The sequence below is a fragment of the Haliaeetus albicilla genome, chromosome 2 (assembly GCF_947461875.1).
Source record: "Haliaeetus albicilla chromosome 2, bHalAlb1.1, whole genome shotgun sequence".
NCBI classification, from domain to species: domain Eukaryota; kingdom Metazoa; phylum Chordata; class Aves; order Accipitriformes; family Accipitridae; genus Haliaeetus; species Haliaeetus albicilla.
Window position 1 is genome coordinate 54,208,257 of NC_091484.1, and position 20,774 is coordinate 54,229,030.

The following is a 20,774-nucleotide window of genomic DNA, read 5'->3' on the forward strand; positions in this document are numbered from 1 at the left end:
TTTCTTGGGGTAGCTGTGATTCCCTAACACAGTTTCAGTGTTGGAGCATTCTCTGTCCTGCATACAGTGTCAGTGCTTTGCAGAAGACTTCCTCAGATTCATCCCGTATCTCTCTTTGAATGTTTTGTCATAGACTCTAGTTACATGGTGTCCATAGACACCCCCTTCCCACAGTCTCCTTTAGACTTGTCGCCAAGGGGTTTCGGTGCCTTCTGATGGAAACCCTCTCTCTTACATATGTAATTTTTTGCATAGAATAAATAGCACTTTACTCTTCTGTGTACAGGTCCATAATAACTCACCTTTGCCAAACAAAAACTGAAGCACCAGTTGCTCCAAACTAAAGCTCCAGTTGCTAGTTTAGAAATAAAACTTAACTCGTTATTGTCTTCCTCTTTGATGGCTTCCGTTGGTTTTGGATGCACAAAAATGCATCACCAGATAGTCCTCTACAATTCAAAGAGAATTCCATTAGAAAATTTAACTGTTCATTATTTCTTAGTTCACTTTATTCCTGATGCTCTCTAGTTTTTGATAATTACTGAGAGCCACAGAATGTGACTGAGATTTGTTCCTTAAGTACATGAGCCCCTGTGCACTGGAGCAATTAGTTCATCTCCTCAGTGCACATTTCTCTCCACAAGAAAGATGGACTGTCAGCACAGTGTGTCCAGGGGCATCAAGCTGCAGACAATGAGGAGAAGGAAACAAAAGTCTCTTTCCTGTGTGACGAATCAATTTTGCAGGACATTGAGAAAAGAGAGTTCTATTCTCTGCACAGTTAAGTCAAGTAAGAATTGTCATCTAGTGCCTACAAATGGTAGTTTGGTCTTATCCTGTACACGAGGATTGATGGAGTAGTTTTTCTCACGCATTCCAATTTTGTCCTGAGCCAACCACAAAGTGCACAGTAAGGACGGAATGGATGCTGCAGCTGAAGACCACACTATTATTCAGTTAGGTCCATTAGACCAAGATTGTACTTTAAAATAAATTAATTTTGAGGGAAAAACATATTGTACAAGTTCATTAAGTCCAAATCTGTCAAATTGTTACCAAGCCTCAATCACTAAGCTATACATAATCTGGTACATTGTGTCAGCTCCTAAAAGGCTTGTGAATAATTCCCATTCATGAAACATGGAAAATTAATTATGTGAAAGCCTAAATGTAATTTTCAGTAACTGCACAACTGGTGTGCGTTTGCAACGCTGCTGCAGTAGGTTCAAGTCTCCAGAAGCCAATTAGTAAAACATTTGCCACCCTGATGAGGGCACCGCTCATGGTGTACCCATTTGATCCTCACAGCTGGGGGTGCAATACGCACCAGTGGGGTGGTGTGGCCATGTGTCCCCCTGGGGTCCTGCTACCTGCCTAGCTCAGTGGCTTTCACCATGAGTCTCTAAAACCTGAGTCTGTGCAGGTACTGTAAGCACAAGCCTTTTCCTGCTTAGCCAGCAGCTCTTCCACCACCTGGTCCACAGCAGGTCCCACCCTTCAGTGGGCAGGAAGAGCTGCTGAAGATCTGTCACAGCCTCCTCCTGTTGTCACAGCTTCATCAGAGCCTAGCTTGCTGTCTGGCACTGAGGGCTTCCCCAGTCTTGGATGATGAGAACCCCCTGGGTCTCATCACCTGAGTCCATGCCTCTGAAAGATGTTGCTCTGAAAAGCACATTTCCCTTTGTAACTATGGGTTCCTTCAAGCTGTATGGAAGTGGACTTGCAAGTTCTGGAGCTCTTCTCACACAAGGAAAACTCAAGAAAGCAAGCTGCTGAGAATTTAAGGTGGTGAGAATTAGTGTGAGAATTTAACACTCAAGCTGCTCATGGTTTCGCAAGAGGGAGAGGAATGCGTTATTCTGTTCTACTCACCCAGTTTCAGGGGTGATCAGGACTTTTTGTCTCCATCTTTGCTTTTTTAAAAAATAAGAATGTTGCTATGTAGCTGATTGCCCTAACGAGGCCTCTCGCAAGATGATAATCAGAGCTGCAAGCAAAAATTCATGAAGCATTCTGCCGCCTTCCTTTAAGCCCACAGTTTGCATCAGGCTACTCCAGGAGTAAAGCTTCCTTGCGTGAGCAAATCCTGCAGCAACAGAAAAGAATTGTAAGATTTGTGAGTTGCTTTTCATTACAAGTGCCTTGTCTTCATCTGCTGTGGCTGATAATCTCATGCTTGTTTAAACAGCTGCCAAAATCTGCAATGTAAATCATATGGGATCTCACTGTGAGATAATTTCCATCCTGCTTCAACAGCAATTGAGTATGGGAAAATTTTAACATTCAATGGTTAAGTAAAACATGTCATATTGAGGTATTTCCCCAAAGAAATTGTCTGCTGTTTCCTAGCACATTTGTGATGGATAAGAAATTACTGTTATGTTTACTGAGCACCATGCAGTAATGACCTTCCTAAGGCATCACAGTCATTTTCTTTTCTGTCCTAACACATGCAGCTGTGAAAAGTAGTTTAAATGTAATCGACATATGAGAGCAGCTCTGCAACCAGTCTAAATCATGCTAAGCTCTCACTCAAAGGTGTGATGTATTGAAGGACAGGAGTTTAGTGACCTACAAAGTGGTGACTACACATAGCCGTTTTAAAAGAATTATACCAAATGAATGGTTGAGCTATTGAAATCAGTAACAAACAGTTAGAGCACTCAGAATTTGAAATATGTTTTGACTGATCTCAACAATAAACGTTACAAAATTACCATATTTAGTGGAAGGAGGGAAAAAAACAAAAGCAAAGAAAGATACAAATGCCTTCTTTTCCTAAATGTCATGTATAGTCAACAGTTAGTATACTTCAAGCTCCTTGATAGTGGAAGAAAAATATTTGGGGATGCTTGTTCATCATGTCCTATATTTTGTGGGGGGAAAAAAAAGGAATTCTGTGCTTGCTTTATCTGAATTCTCTCTTCCAGAAATGGGCACAGTCTTGCACAGGTTAATAGCAGGTGTCTGTCTTACAGAAACTGGGGCACTATTTGGTCTTTTTGATATAGTTTAATAATGAAGCCAAATTGTTTTCTCTAGATTCCTTTATTAATTCTAGGTATAAAGTGAACTTCGGCATTCCCAGCAGCCTGTTTTTCTCTTTGTAATGATAACTCATTTTCTTATAACAGTCGTTTGTCACGTGGTGGCTTGGTGGTCGTATGTATGACGTCATTTACTTGGACTTTTAGGAGTGACATCATATGTACGGCTGCTAAACTGCTGCATGGGACATCACTTAAACAGTTTTCTTCTGAAGAAATCATACCAATCATTTTCAGGCTATGAACACATCCTGATTATTAAGTTGTGAATTATTTCTTTCTTTTTAATAAAGATATTTATAAATGAATGAGGCATTCCTTTATTGTATCTAACATCATTTATATTTCCATCTGAAGTAACTGATGGATGGATGGGAAGGGTTTTTAATGTGCAGTAATGGACTCTGAACATTCACAATTTTTTCAATACCTTAGGTAGTAACCAGGTCTTGGCTTTTTTATGGTGAAAACATGTGTTTTAAAACTTAATTCCTAAAATACCTAGCTATAATCATTAAAACATAGTAGCAGAGGTGATTCCTAATCATTAATTTCATGAGAGCACACACACACAGACACATAGAGACTCGTGGGACATTCCCAGCCTCTCCCATTAGCATGATACACACTAAGCTTTCCCCCTGTGCAGCCATGCCCAAGCTCCTGCTACTTCTGATAAGAGAATAACGACCCAGAGATTTCTTTCTGTCCCATTTGCTCTTTCCCAACCCCCACAGTAAGGAGCACAAGAAGACTAAAATAAATAATAATATCTGACATCACAAACTGTACCAAGATTTTTGTCTGAGCCCCAGGAATATAAGGCTGGATCATCAGCCCACTGAACTGACTTCGGGGAGGTCAGGCTTTAGGCTCTGAGTCCTGCAGTAGTGGTGGACGTGTGATTCTCCTACGCGCAGTAGAAACCACCAAAATTGCAAACAGAGGTGTGACTGCTCAACCCCCAGCAAGCCACCAAATTAATTTTTCATTAGTCTGCTGAAATGGTCATCTGATTTTAAGGTAGAAGAAAATATTGTTCAAACTTCCACAGCCAGCTTTTCAAATTGAGGCAAACAGAAATGAGTAATAGCAATCAAAGGGAAGAGTACATTTAAAGGTCATATCACAGATGAACAATACTAGTAACGCACCTACATATAACCCCTTAATTTGATTTCACACACAAGCTATTTGATTACATCAGAAGTGCCTGGAAATTTTTTTGTGCGACTAACTTTGAAAAAATGAGTCTTTGTGTTTGGTAAAAAGAAAAAAAAAATAGATAATTTAAGAGGCAGCTGTAATCTAATATCATTATTCCAGTTTTTATCCAAACTTGCTTTAGATTTACTGTAGGCCATTATGTGATTTCCAATGATGAAGTAATTTCCATTGAGCTTTAGTGACACAGTCTTATCCATATTTTTAATCTCTCTGAATGAATTTCTGGTGGGCAATAGAAATTTTGCTGGCAATTTCAGCTGGGCCATGATTGCCTTGCACAGAAGCAGTAGAACGGGCAGTCCTCCTGGTTACATGGTTGAGCACTGTAAATAGTTTTGTGCACAATCCAAGACATTTATCCTATCCACCACCACAGGTACTCTCTGCCTCCAAGTATTAAAATATTCTCATTAAGCTGTACCCAACAAGAGCTGACTTCTTCAGGAATTGCATTAGTCCCTTACACACAGCAAGTTATGAAAATGACCTTTAAGAGTAAGGTGTCTTTGGTCTCTGAATTGTATCTTACCCCCCAAAATCATCATCTCTAGTTACAAACCGTTACATCTTTGCCAGTTAAAAGATGCGAATAGAGGATTCCTTTTCTGATGCTATATCTTACTTTTGATTTCAGCTTATAAGTTTCTATACTGTGCAATCTTCTGGGAATGGTCTGTTGTTTTAAAAATGGTGTATAAAAGAGGCTCCAAGAAAAGCTAGAATAGGGGAAAGATGTTCTGAAGCACTGAACAATTTCTACAGTTTCTATCTTTGTAGCTGGCATTTGCCAACTGTTTCATATCTGTGTGGTGATTTATTCTGTACAGATAAAGCAAATGAAACTGCAACAGTATTTATGGCCAGCAACACCAGTCTTTCTGGTCTCTGTCAGTGTGAAAAGATTTTGTTCTTGTTTGGTCAAACGTATGTGAAGAACAGATCATTGCCTTCCTAGAAGAAAACAAAAATAAAATAAAAGCATTGTTTCAGGGCAAGGAAAACTGGTGATGTTTTCTGAGCGTAATCAGATGGTTATGCTTTCAAAACATGGGTGTGTTCCCAAACTGGCCCAAAGTAACAGAGGAATCCTCGAGAACACAGGTGATGCCATGGAAGTCCCCCTAGCTTTCTTTGGCAATACCATTATTCCTCTCTTGAATGCAAACAGCTTGGAACTGGGGTATTATTCAAAATAAGAATGGAAAAAATAAGCATGGAGTACCTATGAATCACTTCAGAGAAGTACTGAAGCCTGTGGCGATACATGGACACAAAGGGCTAAGACAGACCTGAGGGTGTCTGAAGAAACTCATCTGCCCTTTCCTACACTACATGCTGGATTTAGGATATTGCTTGGTTAGTTTTAAAATGATCCTCATGGACTCCAGCTACTCCCTGTAATCTTTTCATAAGTGGGGGATCTGTGATGTGTGGCTTTGCTTCTGTATTTGCCGTTCTGGCTTTCTAGATGCTTAAATTTTCACTTGGATGGCCAGATGAAATGTTCCGAATGACTTCACTGCCCAATTACACATTTGTGTGTGTGTGTGTGTATACATACACATAAAATTTATTTAAAATTGTTTCAAAATGTATATAAAATTGTTTCTGCCAGAAAATATCTTCCTTCTTATTCCTCCCATTTTATTTCAAGTACCTGTTTAAGTGCAACAAGATAAATTGCCTTCACTGTCCTCCAGTCTTCAGATAGTAGCTGTATCCAGTTGAAAATGAAAATGTTTCTATCAATCAAAGGAGATTAGATTAAATTAAGAAAAAATAATGTATTAGGTATAAGAGTACAAAAATATTAAACTCAGATGGTTTGGCACAGAAGTATTGGGATAAAGTAATGATGCACTTTTTTTTTTCCCAACTAAGTCAAACAACATCCTGTTGTTTTCCTGTGTATTTTACCAAGGGGTTTTAGTTGTGCAAATGGGATAAAAAGTTATGTATTAATGAGATATAATTGCTTGTGATGTTCAATCAAAAATGGGAAAAAAATGTAAGAAGTAAGCTGATATTTGAACTTTCAAACCTGTCATGTCTTCAGTTTGAATAACTACAAATGCCTGCTTAAAGATCTGTGTGCTAGTATTTGCTGCTAAAAACATCGAGTTTGTGTGTTTATGAGAGTCCTAAGTTTTGAAGCCGCCTGTAAATTACTCTGTATGTGTTTGTGATGGCTTTAGTATGATTTTGTATAGGGAAAAATAGAGGGTCATACAAGGGAAGTTCCACAGCAGCATTGCTTTTGCTTGGGGAAGCAGAGGAAGTAACGCTTTCCTATCACCTTCACGCAGAGAAGTGTCCTGATACAGGATTAAGGCAGAACAGAATTAACTAAAGCTATGCACTCTCATTTCCACCCTGGCTCACAGACCTGGGCTGTGCAACAGAAGGATGGATAGAGGGAGGGAGGGAGGGAGGGAGGGATGGGGAAAAAAGATAACTGACCTCTCTCCCTGAGATTTTTGCCTTCCAGAGGCAGTGATCCTTCCCTTTGCCCTGCAGGCAGCTCAGAGTGGGAGAAGTCAGAAGATGGCACTCAGTCAAAGAGGACCTTGCTATTCAGACTCTCAAATTTAGGGACACCGCTTAGATACTTCACTAGGAGTTAAGGCAAGGTAGTGAGGTTTAAACTCTCTGCTCTGTGTTTCTATGACCTTAACAGTTGAAGGAACACAAAGCAGGTGACATAAAACATGAAATAATCAGTTTTGTGGCTGTGGCATTGAGGTATTTTGTGTGAGTGGTCTGGAGGGAAATCGGCACAAGTGAGCAGAAATACATGGGTGTAACTTTGGGCAGATACAGAATTTTTTTGCAGATCGCTAAGCTAAATGAAAAGATTTTTAAGACTTTTTCAAGTATTTAATGGTCCTCTGTTTTGCCAAGAAAAAGGGCTTGGTTAAAATCCTGAGTCTATAGTGAGGTAAACTAAAATTTAGCATTTACTTTGCAAGCAGTATAAGGCCTATCATAATGCTAAACACATGTGCAAATAAAAGGCCTCTGAAGCATTTGTAATAGAGATTTCTGATCCTCACTTTTTTATTTTATCCTCCTGGTTTATTCACTTGTACTAACACTTTTTCCTTTCTGTACAGAGAACGGTTCCAAGTCTTTCTGCTACTGTAAATTATACTGATCCTACATTAGAGCCTGTAGTAACTGAAAATTCAGTCATACGACAGAAGATAATAGATTCACAGTTCAAATGCTATGAGAGGATGAACAGAGCTCCTCCGTATAAGAAAAAAGGTAAAAAGGTTTAAAAAAAGGTCTGTTTGTGTATTGCCACTCTTGCTTATATCACTATAAATATTTTCTTCTGCATACTAACCCATAGTTTTCCTCGGGGTGCAGTTTCCTTCCTGTAAGCAGTGGTCAAATTCACACTAACTTCGCATCCTCTTAAGCTGAACAGCTCTTCCTCACCGTGCAGATGGTACCCCTGTCATCTACATTTCTGGCTCAGTGCTTTGCTGCTTGAATATCTCTTGTTCTTGCTTAGGGAATGGCATTCTCCAGAACCTTTCAGCAAGCTCACACAAAGACCTGATTGTGAACAGTGATCTCTTAAATATAAATGCCATTCTGCTTGCTTCACTCACTGTTTTGTTTTCCTGTCATTCTTCTATTGACTGATAGCTGCCATGCTCTGTACCAGCACAGATATGCCAGGTATTCCATATTCAGCAGTGACACTAGCAAAAAGAGGTTTATAAAGCACTGTGGATACATCTTTATTGAATACGAGGCACATATTAAGATTAATGAAAAAGGAAATGGCAAATAATAATGGTGCTACAATAGCACAATATAAATGAAGCAGCATTTCTGGTTGGGACTGAGCGTTCCGGTCACTTTTTCTCACAGAAAATATGGAAGAAGTTAGGAGGAGGTTAGAGAAAAAAATATGGGAGGCATTGTGGGGATTTATACAAGTAAAGAGCAGAGATACTGAGGGCATAGTTTGAAGAGAAAATATATTAAAAAATCATGATTAAAAAGCCCCAACGTAATAGATGGGATGGAGATAATGTGGGATTTTTTGTAATACAAGAACACAGACATTTCTATAGCTCTTTACCATAAAGATTTTATTGGGCTCTGTAAGACTCAAAGAATTAGATGTTAAGATACTCAGGTCTTGATGCAGAAATGTTTTTGAATGAATATAGAGATTCCCATTGCTTCAAATAGGTTTTCATTCAGGCCAATAATGGGGAAAACCCACAAGTATTTAAACAGGGTTATGGGATAGAAAGCATCATGTTTCAGACATAAACAAGCCTTTACTTGCTGGGCTTGAGGGGGAGATAACTTACTGTCTGCTCAGATCAGTCTTAGTCTCCAGCTCTATAAATTTGTAATTTTTGCATGCATTGATAGTTCTGCTGGATTAACCTTTCTTTTGCACCTTGCTCATGTGGTTAGTTGCAAAGGGCTGCAACTGGCATGAGCTGGGAATTCGAATGTCTCATGACATATGAATTCCTGGTAGTGTTCTCAAGGGCAGCGTTGTCCCAGGAGGACAGCAGTGGCAGACCCGCAGCCATCAGACACAGCACAGCAGTTCCTGCACTGCTTTGACTGGCAGCTGGATTTAAGTGATGCCATTGGGGACTGTTATGTTCATAGCAAAATGCACTGAATTTATTTATAAACCAGAATGAAGATAATGGGTGACTAAGAAATTATGCCAACACTACTGAAGTTGCTTTTTCAACTGAATTACAGCATCGTCACCAGCCCTCCAACATTTACACTTCATACAGGGTTGGAAGGGAGCAAGGGTCTAAGTCTCTTGGCTGCAAATTTGAAAGGAGGATGGGATGAGGTGGGAAATTCCTTTAATGCAAAGGACAACCGTAGGCATGTCTCCTGAGAGGAAAAGCCCAACACATGAACTGAAGGGGTATACTGGGTATGCATTTTCAGCACAAACAGTAGTGGAGTCTAATATCGAAGTTCCCAGGAAAGCCCAGTGTCTGGTACAACTTCACAGAGCCAGCCGAGATGTGTCTAATTTTTCCCTGGTATTGCTGCAGTCCCTGATGGAGCCTATTGGTAGACTGGCACAAAGGTAGTTTAAATCCTTCATAATCCTGGGGCTCAAAGCTGATGTCAATGAACTGCAGAGTATCTCACACTCAGGAGCCAGAGAGATGGTATAATACAGGTGAGCTGTGGCAGCAATACAAGTAGCCATGTGTCAGCAGAGCCAAAGTAACAGACCATGTACACTCACTTATCTTGCCCATTTCAAGGTAGAGTTGATTAGCTTCAATCCCAAAGAAATAACAAAATGAGGAGCTCAGGCACATGGGAACACCTGACCATCCCTCCGGGACAACGCAACACTCCCGCACTTCCTGTCCATCCAAAAAAGTAATATTTTTAGCTGGTGATACAACAGTATGGTGCTCAAGTCTTCCTCTTCTGCTTTATTACTTACATTTTTTTACTTCCTGCAGGACTTAAAAAACATATGTATGTATGTGTGTGTAGATCTATATGTGTGTGTGCACATGTATATATTTATGGATGTATCTGTGCATATATATCCTGTTACTTACCACAAATGATACATTCCCCAATGTATAGATCAACATCAGTGATTTTTTTTCTTTATCAGGCAAGGCAAAGGATTTAAAGCTAGAAATTCCTACCAACCCCATTCTGCAGTATCTTTCAGATACAAGTTCAAGTTGCAAATATTTTCTACTCTTCTTTTTCTTTGATATTACAAATAGATTCCTAAAAGTCTTTCAGATACATCTCAAAGCTAGAGAAGAACATGAGAATGCCTGAAGGAAAGATAACAAACTGCTGATATGATGGTTGGTTAATTAGGTGAACAAGTAGCATTAACACATTCAACTTGACAATGGAAAAATAGCTGTGCATAAAATCTTAGCTAATGAAGAAAAGTGTTTAAAAAATATCTTTTTTGCTAGACATCTGATCTGGAAAAAATTCATTTGTAACATTTTATGCTTTCAATTTTTAATCCACAACTATTTTGACTTAAAAACAGTTATTGATGCAAATTTGAACAATTCAGATGTCTTTTTACAGCTTTCTTGCTTCAGTAAGAAAGCTTATCTGTGGATAGTTTCAAAAGCACCAGAAGCAATTAGCTGCCCATGTTTTATTAACTTTCAATGGTTATTAGGTGCCTTCCATATGATTCTTTCAAAAACAACCTACATGGTCATAGCAGCAATTCTGAAACTCCCTTGGGACCACAGCAAAAAAGGCAAGATGTATCTTCTCACTGTATTTCCTTTAACCTGATGGTCATGATGATAAATACCTTTTCCCCAACACAAACTGATTTTAAATGGAAAATAACTAAGAAGTATAGGGCAGTTTTTAATGTGTTACCTGAATAAATCCACAATGAGTCAGAAAATCGCGTTATAGCAAGCAGTCTTATAATGCAGTTTCTGTGGCCCATAGTATGTAACACCTCTGTAATGGGAATCAAGAATGAGCTGTGTTCTGCCTCCCTACTATGGCCATCGTTTCTGGGGCTGGGAACAGTCCTTGCAGGGGACACAACCTCGACAGTGCTACCTTCCCAGAAAGGGCATGATGAGGAGAGGATCACAGCATGCCTACCCGGGCATCAGCAGGCAGAGTTTGCCTGTTACAGATTGGTCTTGCACCTGCTTCACTGCATCTGTAGCTATGTCACTGATCTCTAGCGTTGAGCAACGCAACAACCTTAAAGACAGGAAAGTGTCTCTGCAAATGTTGCTTTTAGCTGGGACATCCCTGCAAGCCCTTTCTACCTTTACATTTCAAAGACTTGATTTTCAGACCTGCTGAGCAGCAGAAGTTGAAATGAAAAGTGGATGTCTATAAGGTCTTTAGGTACCACTAGTGTACACACTTATGGCCAAGGATGGAAGGAGGATCAAAAAAAGGAATTTGCACGATCAGACCCTCCATTCAAATTTTAGTTCAACAGGCTTTAAAACATTATTTTCCAGCAAAATGAACACCACTAACATCATGTCAGCAAAAAAAAGTACCTTGTAGCACCTGAATGCCACTCAAAGTGTCGCAATAACAAGGGCTTTTACTGCAAAAAGAAAACATGATTTTCTGCTGATGGCAATATTCCTTGAGAGGCTAGAACAGAGTGGGTTCAGGAGTGACTGTGTGTTGAATTAACACCTGCATTCCTGTTAAATGTCCAGGTCTGTTCTGCAACCGAACGTGGGATGGCTGGTTGTGCTGGGACGACACGCCTGCTGGAAGAATCACTGCTCAGAATTGTCCGGATTATTTTCCAGACTTTGATCCAACTGGTACATATTTCTTTTTATCATCTTGTCTTTTGAAAGAAGTCTTCAGAACATTAATGCCACTGAATGGAAGCATGTTTCCAGTGGCATTTTTGAAGCATTGTGAAATCTTAGAGAGTTTGGCTGAAATTAAAATGTGTTGCTTAATTTAAAATATTGTAAAATATTTTATGTGTATTTATATAAGTATAACCCATGGATTTATGCAACCTAGTTTATGAAAATATTAACTACTTAGTTATAATATCAAAACATTTTTAGCACCTCATACTAATTTTTTATAATGAAGAGAAAATGCTTATGTGCATGAAATATGTATCAGCATGTTCTTTGTTCAGTTTTTATTGGAAAATAACATTTTATTGAAGAAAATGACCAGAAATAATGTTCTTTCCATCGCCAAGTTTCAGTTGTTCATTGAATTCTTCATACAAATATTAGCAGCCACGCAGATGAAGAAGCAATTCAAGAACATTTTAAAGGACAAATGAAAGGAAAGATCAAGGACAGAAATACTGCTAAATAGATATGAAGAAATATTAGACGCAAGTATAAGTCCACAAAGGGTATTGTTTGAAGAAATGCACAGTTGTGTGTTCCACACTACATGTTGCTTGTAGGCAGTGCTTGATGCCACAGCGCGCTAAATCCAGCATAGACGCAGTGTACCGATTGCAATTAACAACTATGAAACTAAACATTTGGGGGGGAGGGTATATAAATCTAAAAATTTTCAACAAGGTTAAACCAATATGTGTGTGCCCAACTGAAAGGTAAGCAAACAGACTATTGCATAGCTGTGAATAAATTACCCAGTACCATTAGCTAAAACTGTTGATTTTGTTGAGCTTGTTGCCTATTCAGAAACAGAGGAGTTTCTAGGTTGGATCAGACCCAGTATGCATTTTGCTGAATCCCATTTGCAGTAGCAGCCAGATTGATCGATATTTCTGTTCTTTACAAATCAAGGTATCCACAATTAGAGAATTCACCCAGCAACTGGGAAACTTCCAGTATCAGCCCCAGTCTGAGGGGGTTCAAACCTGCATCCCAACTTTGATAGAGGAACCTCTCCCTTTCCAATGGAAGCAGGCATTGACAGGATGGATTGAAGGATTTGTGTGCCTGGAAAGTGAGCTCACATGGCAGTGTGACTGTCCATGTCTTGTGGGAGTACCCTGAGCCCTACCCCACAAACCTTTATAGCAGTTTACATCCCTGAGACAGACAACAGGCACCAAATCACAAAGTCCTGCCTTTTGCGACCTTTTTTCCTTTCTGACACACTTAGTCTTGACCTTTTTTCTGTACAGTGTCATAGATTTCAAGGAGGAGTCTTGAAGGGCCACACTTGTGGCTAATCATTGGAGCACCTTGGGGGAGACAGGCTGAGGAGCTGAGACCCTCAGCTGGAGGGGTGCCTTTGACCTAGGTCTCCCTCTCTGTGGACAAGTGCTTCAACCATCAGGCTCTTTGCACAAAAGATGCCAGAAGAACATTTTCAAAGAATTGGCCAAATTTGGTTCAGTTCCCAGACAGAAGTGTCCACGTTCAGGAGAGAGCTTGAGGTTCTGGATCCTGAGGTTGCACAAGCCTTTTCCTACATGCATGTTGGAGGTGCCTCTTGGATGAGGTCGGTACCTTCCGCTTCCACCCCCATTTTGTTCATGATATCCTGCCCATGTGGCAGCAGCCTCTTTGATGAATAGGAAAATTTACTACAAGGCTTCTGCTTTCCCTGCTTCCATGGTTTTCATAGAAAATAAAAATAGTGGCACTAACAGTCCTAGTTTATGTATACTCCATGCGCAGCTCAGCTTACACCTGCAAAAGTAGCTGTTGGGCAGCCCTGTGATCACAGGTGTTTCCCCACGACTCATGGTCCTCATTCTTCAGTGCATGGGGATGATTACAGAGCCGTTCTCCTACTCATTCCCAAGCCACTAATTCCCAGCTTTTCCACTTGCTTGCTTGCCTCCAGTGACTTGTTCTGAACTAATTGCTCTGCTACAACACCACTATTCAAAGTAGCACTTGAAGCTCTCCATGGAGAAGCACTTCACTCCACTTTTAATGCTTATTAACGCCAAGGTCTGTGGCTTGTACAACTGATTGCAAACCACTCCTTAAGGTACAGATGTATGCTGCAGAGTCTGGCCCACAGTGTGTGCGTACTGTGGTTACTCTTTCTGCCACACTTTAAAACTTGCAGATTGGGGAATTTTTTAGTATTCATGTTCTCTGTACACAGCCATAGAAGGCAAAGCCAGCTCCAATAATTAATTTCCTACTGTCCTCTCTGCTGTTCCGTTTAGGAACAATACCTTCGGGACTCCGTATTTTCCCCTGGCACATCTCTCTTCTCCTTGCCAACTTCTTTGCCTGCATCCTGGTCAGCCAACACTGTTTCCCAGGCTCGGTAGCAGCTCAGCATCTCCTGGTTGAGTCAGAGCCGCTTTCCTAGAGTAGCTGTTGAGTAACCCAGCTGTGATGGGTTGACCCTGGCTGCACGCCAGGTGCCCACCAAAGCCGTTCTATCACTCCTCCATCCTCAACTGGACAGGGGAGAGAGAAATATAACAAAAAGCTTGCGGGTCGAGATAAGGACAGGAGAGATCATTCACTAATTACCATCACAGGCAAAACAGACTCAGCTTGGGAAAATTAGCTCAATTTATTACAAATCAACCAGAGTAAGGTAATGAGAAATAAAACCAAATCTCAGAACACCTTCCCTCCACCCCTCCCTTCTTCACAGGCACAACTTCACTCCCGGATTTCTCCACCAAGCCCCCCCAGCGGCGCAGGGGGACGGGGAATGGGGTTTACGGTCATCACACGTTATTTTCTGCCACTTCAACCCTCCTCAGGGGAGGGCTCATCACATTTTTCCCCTGCTCCAGCGTGGGGTCCCACCCATGGGAGACAGTCCTCCACGAACTTCTCCAACGTGGGCCATTCCCACGGGCTGCAGTTCTTCACGAACTGCTCCAGCATGGGTCCCTTCCATGGGGTGCAGTCCTTCAGGAGCACACTGCTCCAGCGTGGGTCCCCCACAGGGTCACAAGTCCTGCCAGAAAACCTGCTCCGTGGGCTCCTCTCTCCACAGATCCGCAGGTCCTGCCAGGAGCCTGCTCCAGCGTGAGCTTCCCATGGGGTCACAGCCTCCTTCGGGAACCCACCTGCTCCGGCGTGGGGTCCTCCCCGGGCTGCAGGTGGATATCTGCTCCACCGTGGACCTCCCTGGGCTGCAGGGGGACAGCCTGCCTCACCATGGTCTTCACCACAGGCTGCAAGGGAATCTCTGCTCCGGCGCCTGGAGCATCTCCTCCCCCTCCTTCTTCACTGACCTTGGTGTCCGAAGGGTTGTTTCTCTTACATGTTCTCACTCCTCTCTCTGGCGGCTGTTTCTCACTGTACCAACTTTTTTCCCTTCTTAAAAATGTTATCACAGAGGCGTTACCACTATCACTGATTGGCTCGGCCTTGGCCGGCGGCGGGTCCGTCTCAGAGCTGGCTGGTATGAGCTCGCTTTCTCTCGAACACAGGGGAAGCTTCCAGCAGCTTCTTACAGAAGCGACCCCTGTAACCCCCCCCACTACCAAAACCTTGCCACACAAAACCGATACACCAGCACATATTACATCTGCAGCATCAAACCAGCAGGTAGCCAGCCTTTGCTTTACAGGTGGCTGATTGTCACACAGGGACTTAATAATGTAGGAGGGAGACAAGAAATCGTGGGGGTGACTAGAAGTCTTTCAACTGCTAATGGTAGTGGCTGCCACTGACAGGTGGCCAAAAGCACAGGTTCAGCCATCCTGAGAAGTCTGTCAGGTTTTGTGCCACAAGTCATTATTTCCTTCGGTTACTTATGCCTGTTAAACAAAATACAGCTAGATTTTCTGATGAGAAACAGAAAATTCATCCTAAGAACCATGATTTTAGAAGATGAAAACTACAGTGCCTGTCAGATTTCCTTCCCATTAAGTCTCTCTGATATCAAACCACCTCAGCATGTATTTTAGGCATACAAGTAACTCCACGGACTTCTGAAACAAGGATTTCATGCTGTGCCGCTGTGGGCTGCACTGAGATCTGCAAAACCACTATGTATCAGCTCACTGATGGCTAAGTTACTTTCATTTGAGGCCATGCATAGCTTTGAGTCCTGCAATAAAATGATGTCATTCAGCTTGCTTTTTGTGCTTTGATACGTATGTCATTTGTAACTGGAAAAGTGAAATGTTATCTGGTAGCATAGGATCGGATCCTCCTCCCATCGGCACCTGTGGGTGCTGTATACCAGCTCTCTATATCTGAACACTCAACAACATTCAGCATCGATGCCAAGAAGAAATTGCTAGAGTATGTTAGACAGTAAATAAGGTGAAATCATATTCTGGAGAAAAGGACCCAGAAGCAAAATGATGGAGAACATGCTCAGTGCTCTGTTCATTTTCTCTCTGACAACTTCATAACTAACTACCAAATGTAGTCCCACTTATCTCACTGAACTTACATCAGTTCTTACTAGAAAGGAATCTGTGTTCTGAAAGAAAGAAGGACAACTGCGATAATCTAGTCTGTTCAGTTAGCTAGGGCTTCCCACACTTCTTTCCCCACCTGAGGAAGCTCTGTCCTGTGAAAGGAAATTAGTATCTTAAAGCTAACAGACAAACAGAACCCGCTCTCTACAAGCTGTGACAACTTTGTCTTTTCAATAAACAGCTCTTGTCTCTTGTAGCAATTTCTTTCTCACAATGACCACCATGTGCAATGTGATAATGCATAAACCCAAATCAATTCGTCTGTAAAACATACCAAGACCTACTGCTTTAACTCCAGTGACAGCAGGAAATAAATTGTCTCATCTACTCCTGACTGAGAAGCTCTGAGCAGGGCTGAGTTTTATACTCCCCTATTCAGGCAACATGCACAGTTTCTCTTGAATTATATTTTATATTCCTATTTTATCCAGGTTAATTTTTGGTGTAATCCCTTTGAAATGGTTCCAGGTCACACTGAAATTGCTAGGAATTGAATTTGATAGGAATATAGTATGTATTTCATGCTGGTAATATTCTTGCTGATAATTAAGGGAAATCTATTGTGGATGTAATGGCCTTCTAGCAAGGCAAATTTACTAGGGGCAGCAGGAGGAGCAGCACATTGTCCTGTGCCATCCATAGGCTGTTGGGTTTGTGGCAGGGGAGAGTTATATTACCCACCGCACTCTCCCTGCACAGTGCGTTCAGTCAGGATGGACGTGGTGCAGTCACATAGCAATGGAGCTGAATGTGCAAGCTGCGCTGTGGCAGCCATACCTTTTCGTTTCACTTTCGCTCCCTTTCCTCTCTGGCAAAGAGCAGTGGTTAAGAGCAGTAGCCACCCCAGCAGAGAGCAAGCCCAGCCCAACTTTGTGATCCAAGGCTGCATTTATCAAAACTCAACTCAGTTCTCCACTTTGTTGGGCTTCTGCCTTTCGTTCCATTTTGTAAACCAGTTACTCATAGCTCTTCATGTGGCTCCAAGAGCAAAGTTTCTAGAAGTGCAATTTGGAAACAGATCCATATGTATCCATAAACAATTAGCTCAGATGATGATTAATGTGTTGTTACCTCTCACAACTGAGGAACGTGGAAGTACAGTCTTGCCTTCCTGCTCTGACACTGACTAAAGGCAGGGAGGTCCCCTTGCTCTGGAGTGTGGATCATGGTGGCGGAGGGGACAGAGGCACTGCGGTATTTGTATTCTCTGCAGCTCTCTTCTTGTGCCATACTGCAGTCTCTGAATTGCTTTGTCTTTCTTAGAAAATAGAGGACTATTAGAGAAATAAGGATAAATGCTGCATGCAGGAAAAGGGGGTACAGATTGAATAGCTCTTGCAGACCCTTTTGCATTTATCAGCTGTGATGCCTGTGACCACAAGGGACTGGATTTGGGGGACAGAGGCACACCCTTCTCACAGCTGGCAAAATGCTCAGAGTGTTCAGCTGAGTAGGTTGCCAAGCTGACAAGAGCAGTCATTGCAGATGAGAAACCATGGCCTTCCACAAACCAGAGATGGAGAGAGACCTTCTGGGTCGCAGCAGCAGCTGCGGCTCCTTCCACCCCCTGGCTCCTGGCAGGCAGGGAGGCCACTTCCTCAGGCATCCCCTAATGCAAGAACCTGCCTAACCGTGGCCTCCCCTCCTGCATGCCCAGTCCATCCTGTGCTCCTTCCCACCCAGCACTGGGGCTCAGCAGGGCGACATGCCTGCGCTCAGGGCAGGTAAGGAGCAGCACCCTCTGTGGGCAGGAGCCCCAGGGACTTGCTGGGGCACCCTGAGCAGCCTAGGGAAGACCAGGGAGAAGCCTGGGAGAGCCCTTCTCTTGCTGCCACAAACACAATTTTCCTGACTCTGCCTAAAAAAGCCAGCTCTGAATTTCTGCTGGTCCTATTTTCCCATCTTGAAGTGGTATCATTTAGACAGTGATAAATAAAACAGACCTGATCACTTTGTCCAGCTGCTTCTTTTCCTCCTACCCTTCTGTATGTTTCTGTCCTGCTTCTTAGTAAGCTTGACAGCTGTATTTTAAAAATCAATTCTTATCCCCACAGTGCACAATATGACTTTATTATACAGATTCCAGTTCTGCTGACTGAGACATTCTGATAATAGTGATAACTTCACTTACCAGGACACTGGAACTGAAAGTTTTCTAGGGTCTCCATTGCATTATATCAGATGATTTTTTTGGTTTTGAAAAATTTTCTTCAAGAATATTTTATTGAGGATGTGAATCACATGTGCTACATCAGCTATTCCCTCATCTGCAAAACTAAGTACTACACAGGTCTGTCCAAACAATGGCAAAGAATCCAATGTCTGGTATGTGCTGAGCACGCACTGCAACAGAGGAAAAACTTCTTTCTACTTCCAGCTTGTAACTCAACAATAAATTAAAAAAATGGTGTTGACTCTTTTAACATCTGCTAGCTATAGAGTTGGTCTAATTGTAAAAAAAATGATTGATAGAGCTATCCTGTTTGTTCCAGAATTATTAAGTGAAGATAACTGTTACATATAAATGACTGAGTTGGTTTTATGAAAATATGATACATAAAACACTATTCGTAGCACAAGCAATACCACACGCAAAAACATTACCACTCATTACTCTTTTTAGACACTTCACTACTCCCATGAAACTGCCCTCATGCACAAGATTTCTCTTACCCTATTTTCCCAGACAGCTCTTGAAGTGTCTGTCTTTCTAAGCTAACTACAGATAGCCTGCACAACTGCCTATGAGTTGCATAACTCTGAGGTTGCTAAAGTCAGATGAGACGAATCCCATGCAATGTCACTTTTCCTCCACTTTGAATAACGTGATGCCCACGTGGTGCCCTATCCAAGCTGATAGGGTACAGACAGAGCCTAAAAAATTAGTGTTCACATAGTATTTGAACAGTCTTAAAGCACACACTTCCATTGTGCTTTGCTGGAATTGCCTTACCTTACATTCTTCAGAGCTTACTAGATTCTTCTGGTTAGCATAAAAACCAACACGTGCCCAGGTTCATAATCCCACACCTGCTGCTGGCCCACTGGAGAATAACTTGCAGTAGAACAGTGGCTGGCTTACAGACTCACAACTTTATTTCTGTATAAAATCATAGATTTAGAAAAGATGTTTGACCTGTTTGAGTCACTGGGATGGACGGGAGCGAGGCTTATCGCCCAGTCCCATATTCTGACAACGTCACAGCAAGAAATCTGTGGGACATAGCCGCTTCCAGACTAGGATCAGTTGTGCCTGTCTGGCTTCAAGAAAAAGTATGAGGCAACAGGTTTGTCTCTAACTTACAGAGTCCACATTAAACTTGGGCAGAGTGCCTACCTAGGTACTAAAGTACAGAGATGATAGATGGTATTACCATTATACTCTATAGCATAGTAACAAAAGCCGTGTACTTTGCAGAGTGTATGGGATAGTAGGTACAATGTTTGTACACTGTGTTCCGTGGTAGCGTAACCATTAATCTTTTATCTATGACTGAAAACTTTTTCCAGCTTTAGATAATATCTGGCAACAAGTACAATGGGAACGTTGCTACACAGGCGGTCTGAGATTATCTCCAAGCTTCAGCAATGCAAGGCTGAGATAACATGTACTTTTCCTCTTGGTGTTGTTGATGCACGTATTGATTTTCAACAAGTCCACCAAAACAATGATTTGAAACTCATAGTATTTTCAAAAGTATGCTCTGTTCTGGAGGATTGTCTTTTTTTTTTTTTTTTTTTTTTTTTTGCAATGGCACTATATAAAGTGTATTTCTAGTCAGAGGAGGATAGCTTAGTCTGTACAATCCTTACCTTGCCAGTATGATCGATTGCTTTCCTTAGGGTGTATAGAGGGAATATGAATATTCCAAATGAATAGACTCATTAATCATCAGAGCTGATTAAGAAAAATAAATGCAAATGTTGAACACAAAATGTGAAAATGTGTATGTTTAAATGGTAATTGGCTCTGTAAAAGTGTATTGACCAGAAATGCTGTTAATCTCTGTATAAAGCCCATAAAATTATAAAGCTAGAATAGGCAAAGGGAAGTCAAGATAGGCTTTTTAGACTATATTAAAAGTCAGACTTGAAAACGTCTGTTTTTCATAAATAAACAACTGTGTCACTATTTAAGAAAACATCAAATAATTTAAGTTTCTGATCTTGTCCTGCCTTTGTTACTCGGGCAAACTTTCCAGTGACTCCCATTTGGCTAATGTCTGAGGGAAGGCCAAAGGAACTAGTCCAAAACTTGACAAGTGATTAGAAGTGACTGTCTGCGCCTCAGCATCCAGGGTTTCCCAGGCAGAAATGTGAGCGTGGCTGGGAGGACACAGGCACAGCACACATCTGTGGCTCCAGGCATCCCTTAGAGCTGTACAGTGCTAAAGCCCTGACCATCCCCCTGCCACAGTAAAAGGACGCACAGGAAGGAGCATGAGCCTGGAGAGCAATCCATATGGCAGGGCTTTCGGGAAGGATGCCAGAGCCTCCTGTGGTGCAGGAACCAGCACCAGAGACACACGTGGAGAGGCCAAACACACATCAGATTATTTAAACAGAGAGCTCTGCAGCCATTTCAAATTAAACTGGACACTTGGGACCTGTGCCAAAATGTT

General features: G+C 41.7%; 1 protein-coding gene across 1 annotated transcript in view; it reads left to right on the forward strand.

Annotated features, from left to right (window-relative positions):
- CALCR (calcitonin receptor) overlaps window positions 1–20,774 on the forward strand; it is a 180,888-nt gene that overhangs the window by 105,512 nt on the left and 54,602 nt on the right. Inside the window, exons 3-4 of the mRNA XM_069774988.1 lie at window positions 7,388–7,541; window positions 11,495–11,605. Of these exons, the coding sequence (XP_069631089.1) occupies window positions 7,388–7,541; window positions 11,495–11,605 (265 nt within the window). The remainder of the gene's footprint in view (window positions 1–7,387; window positions 7,542–11,494; window positions 11,606–20,774) is intronic.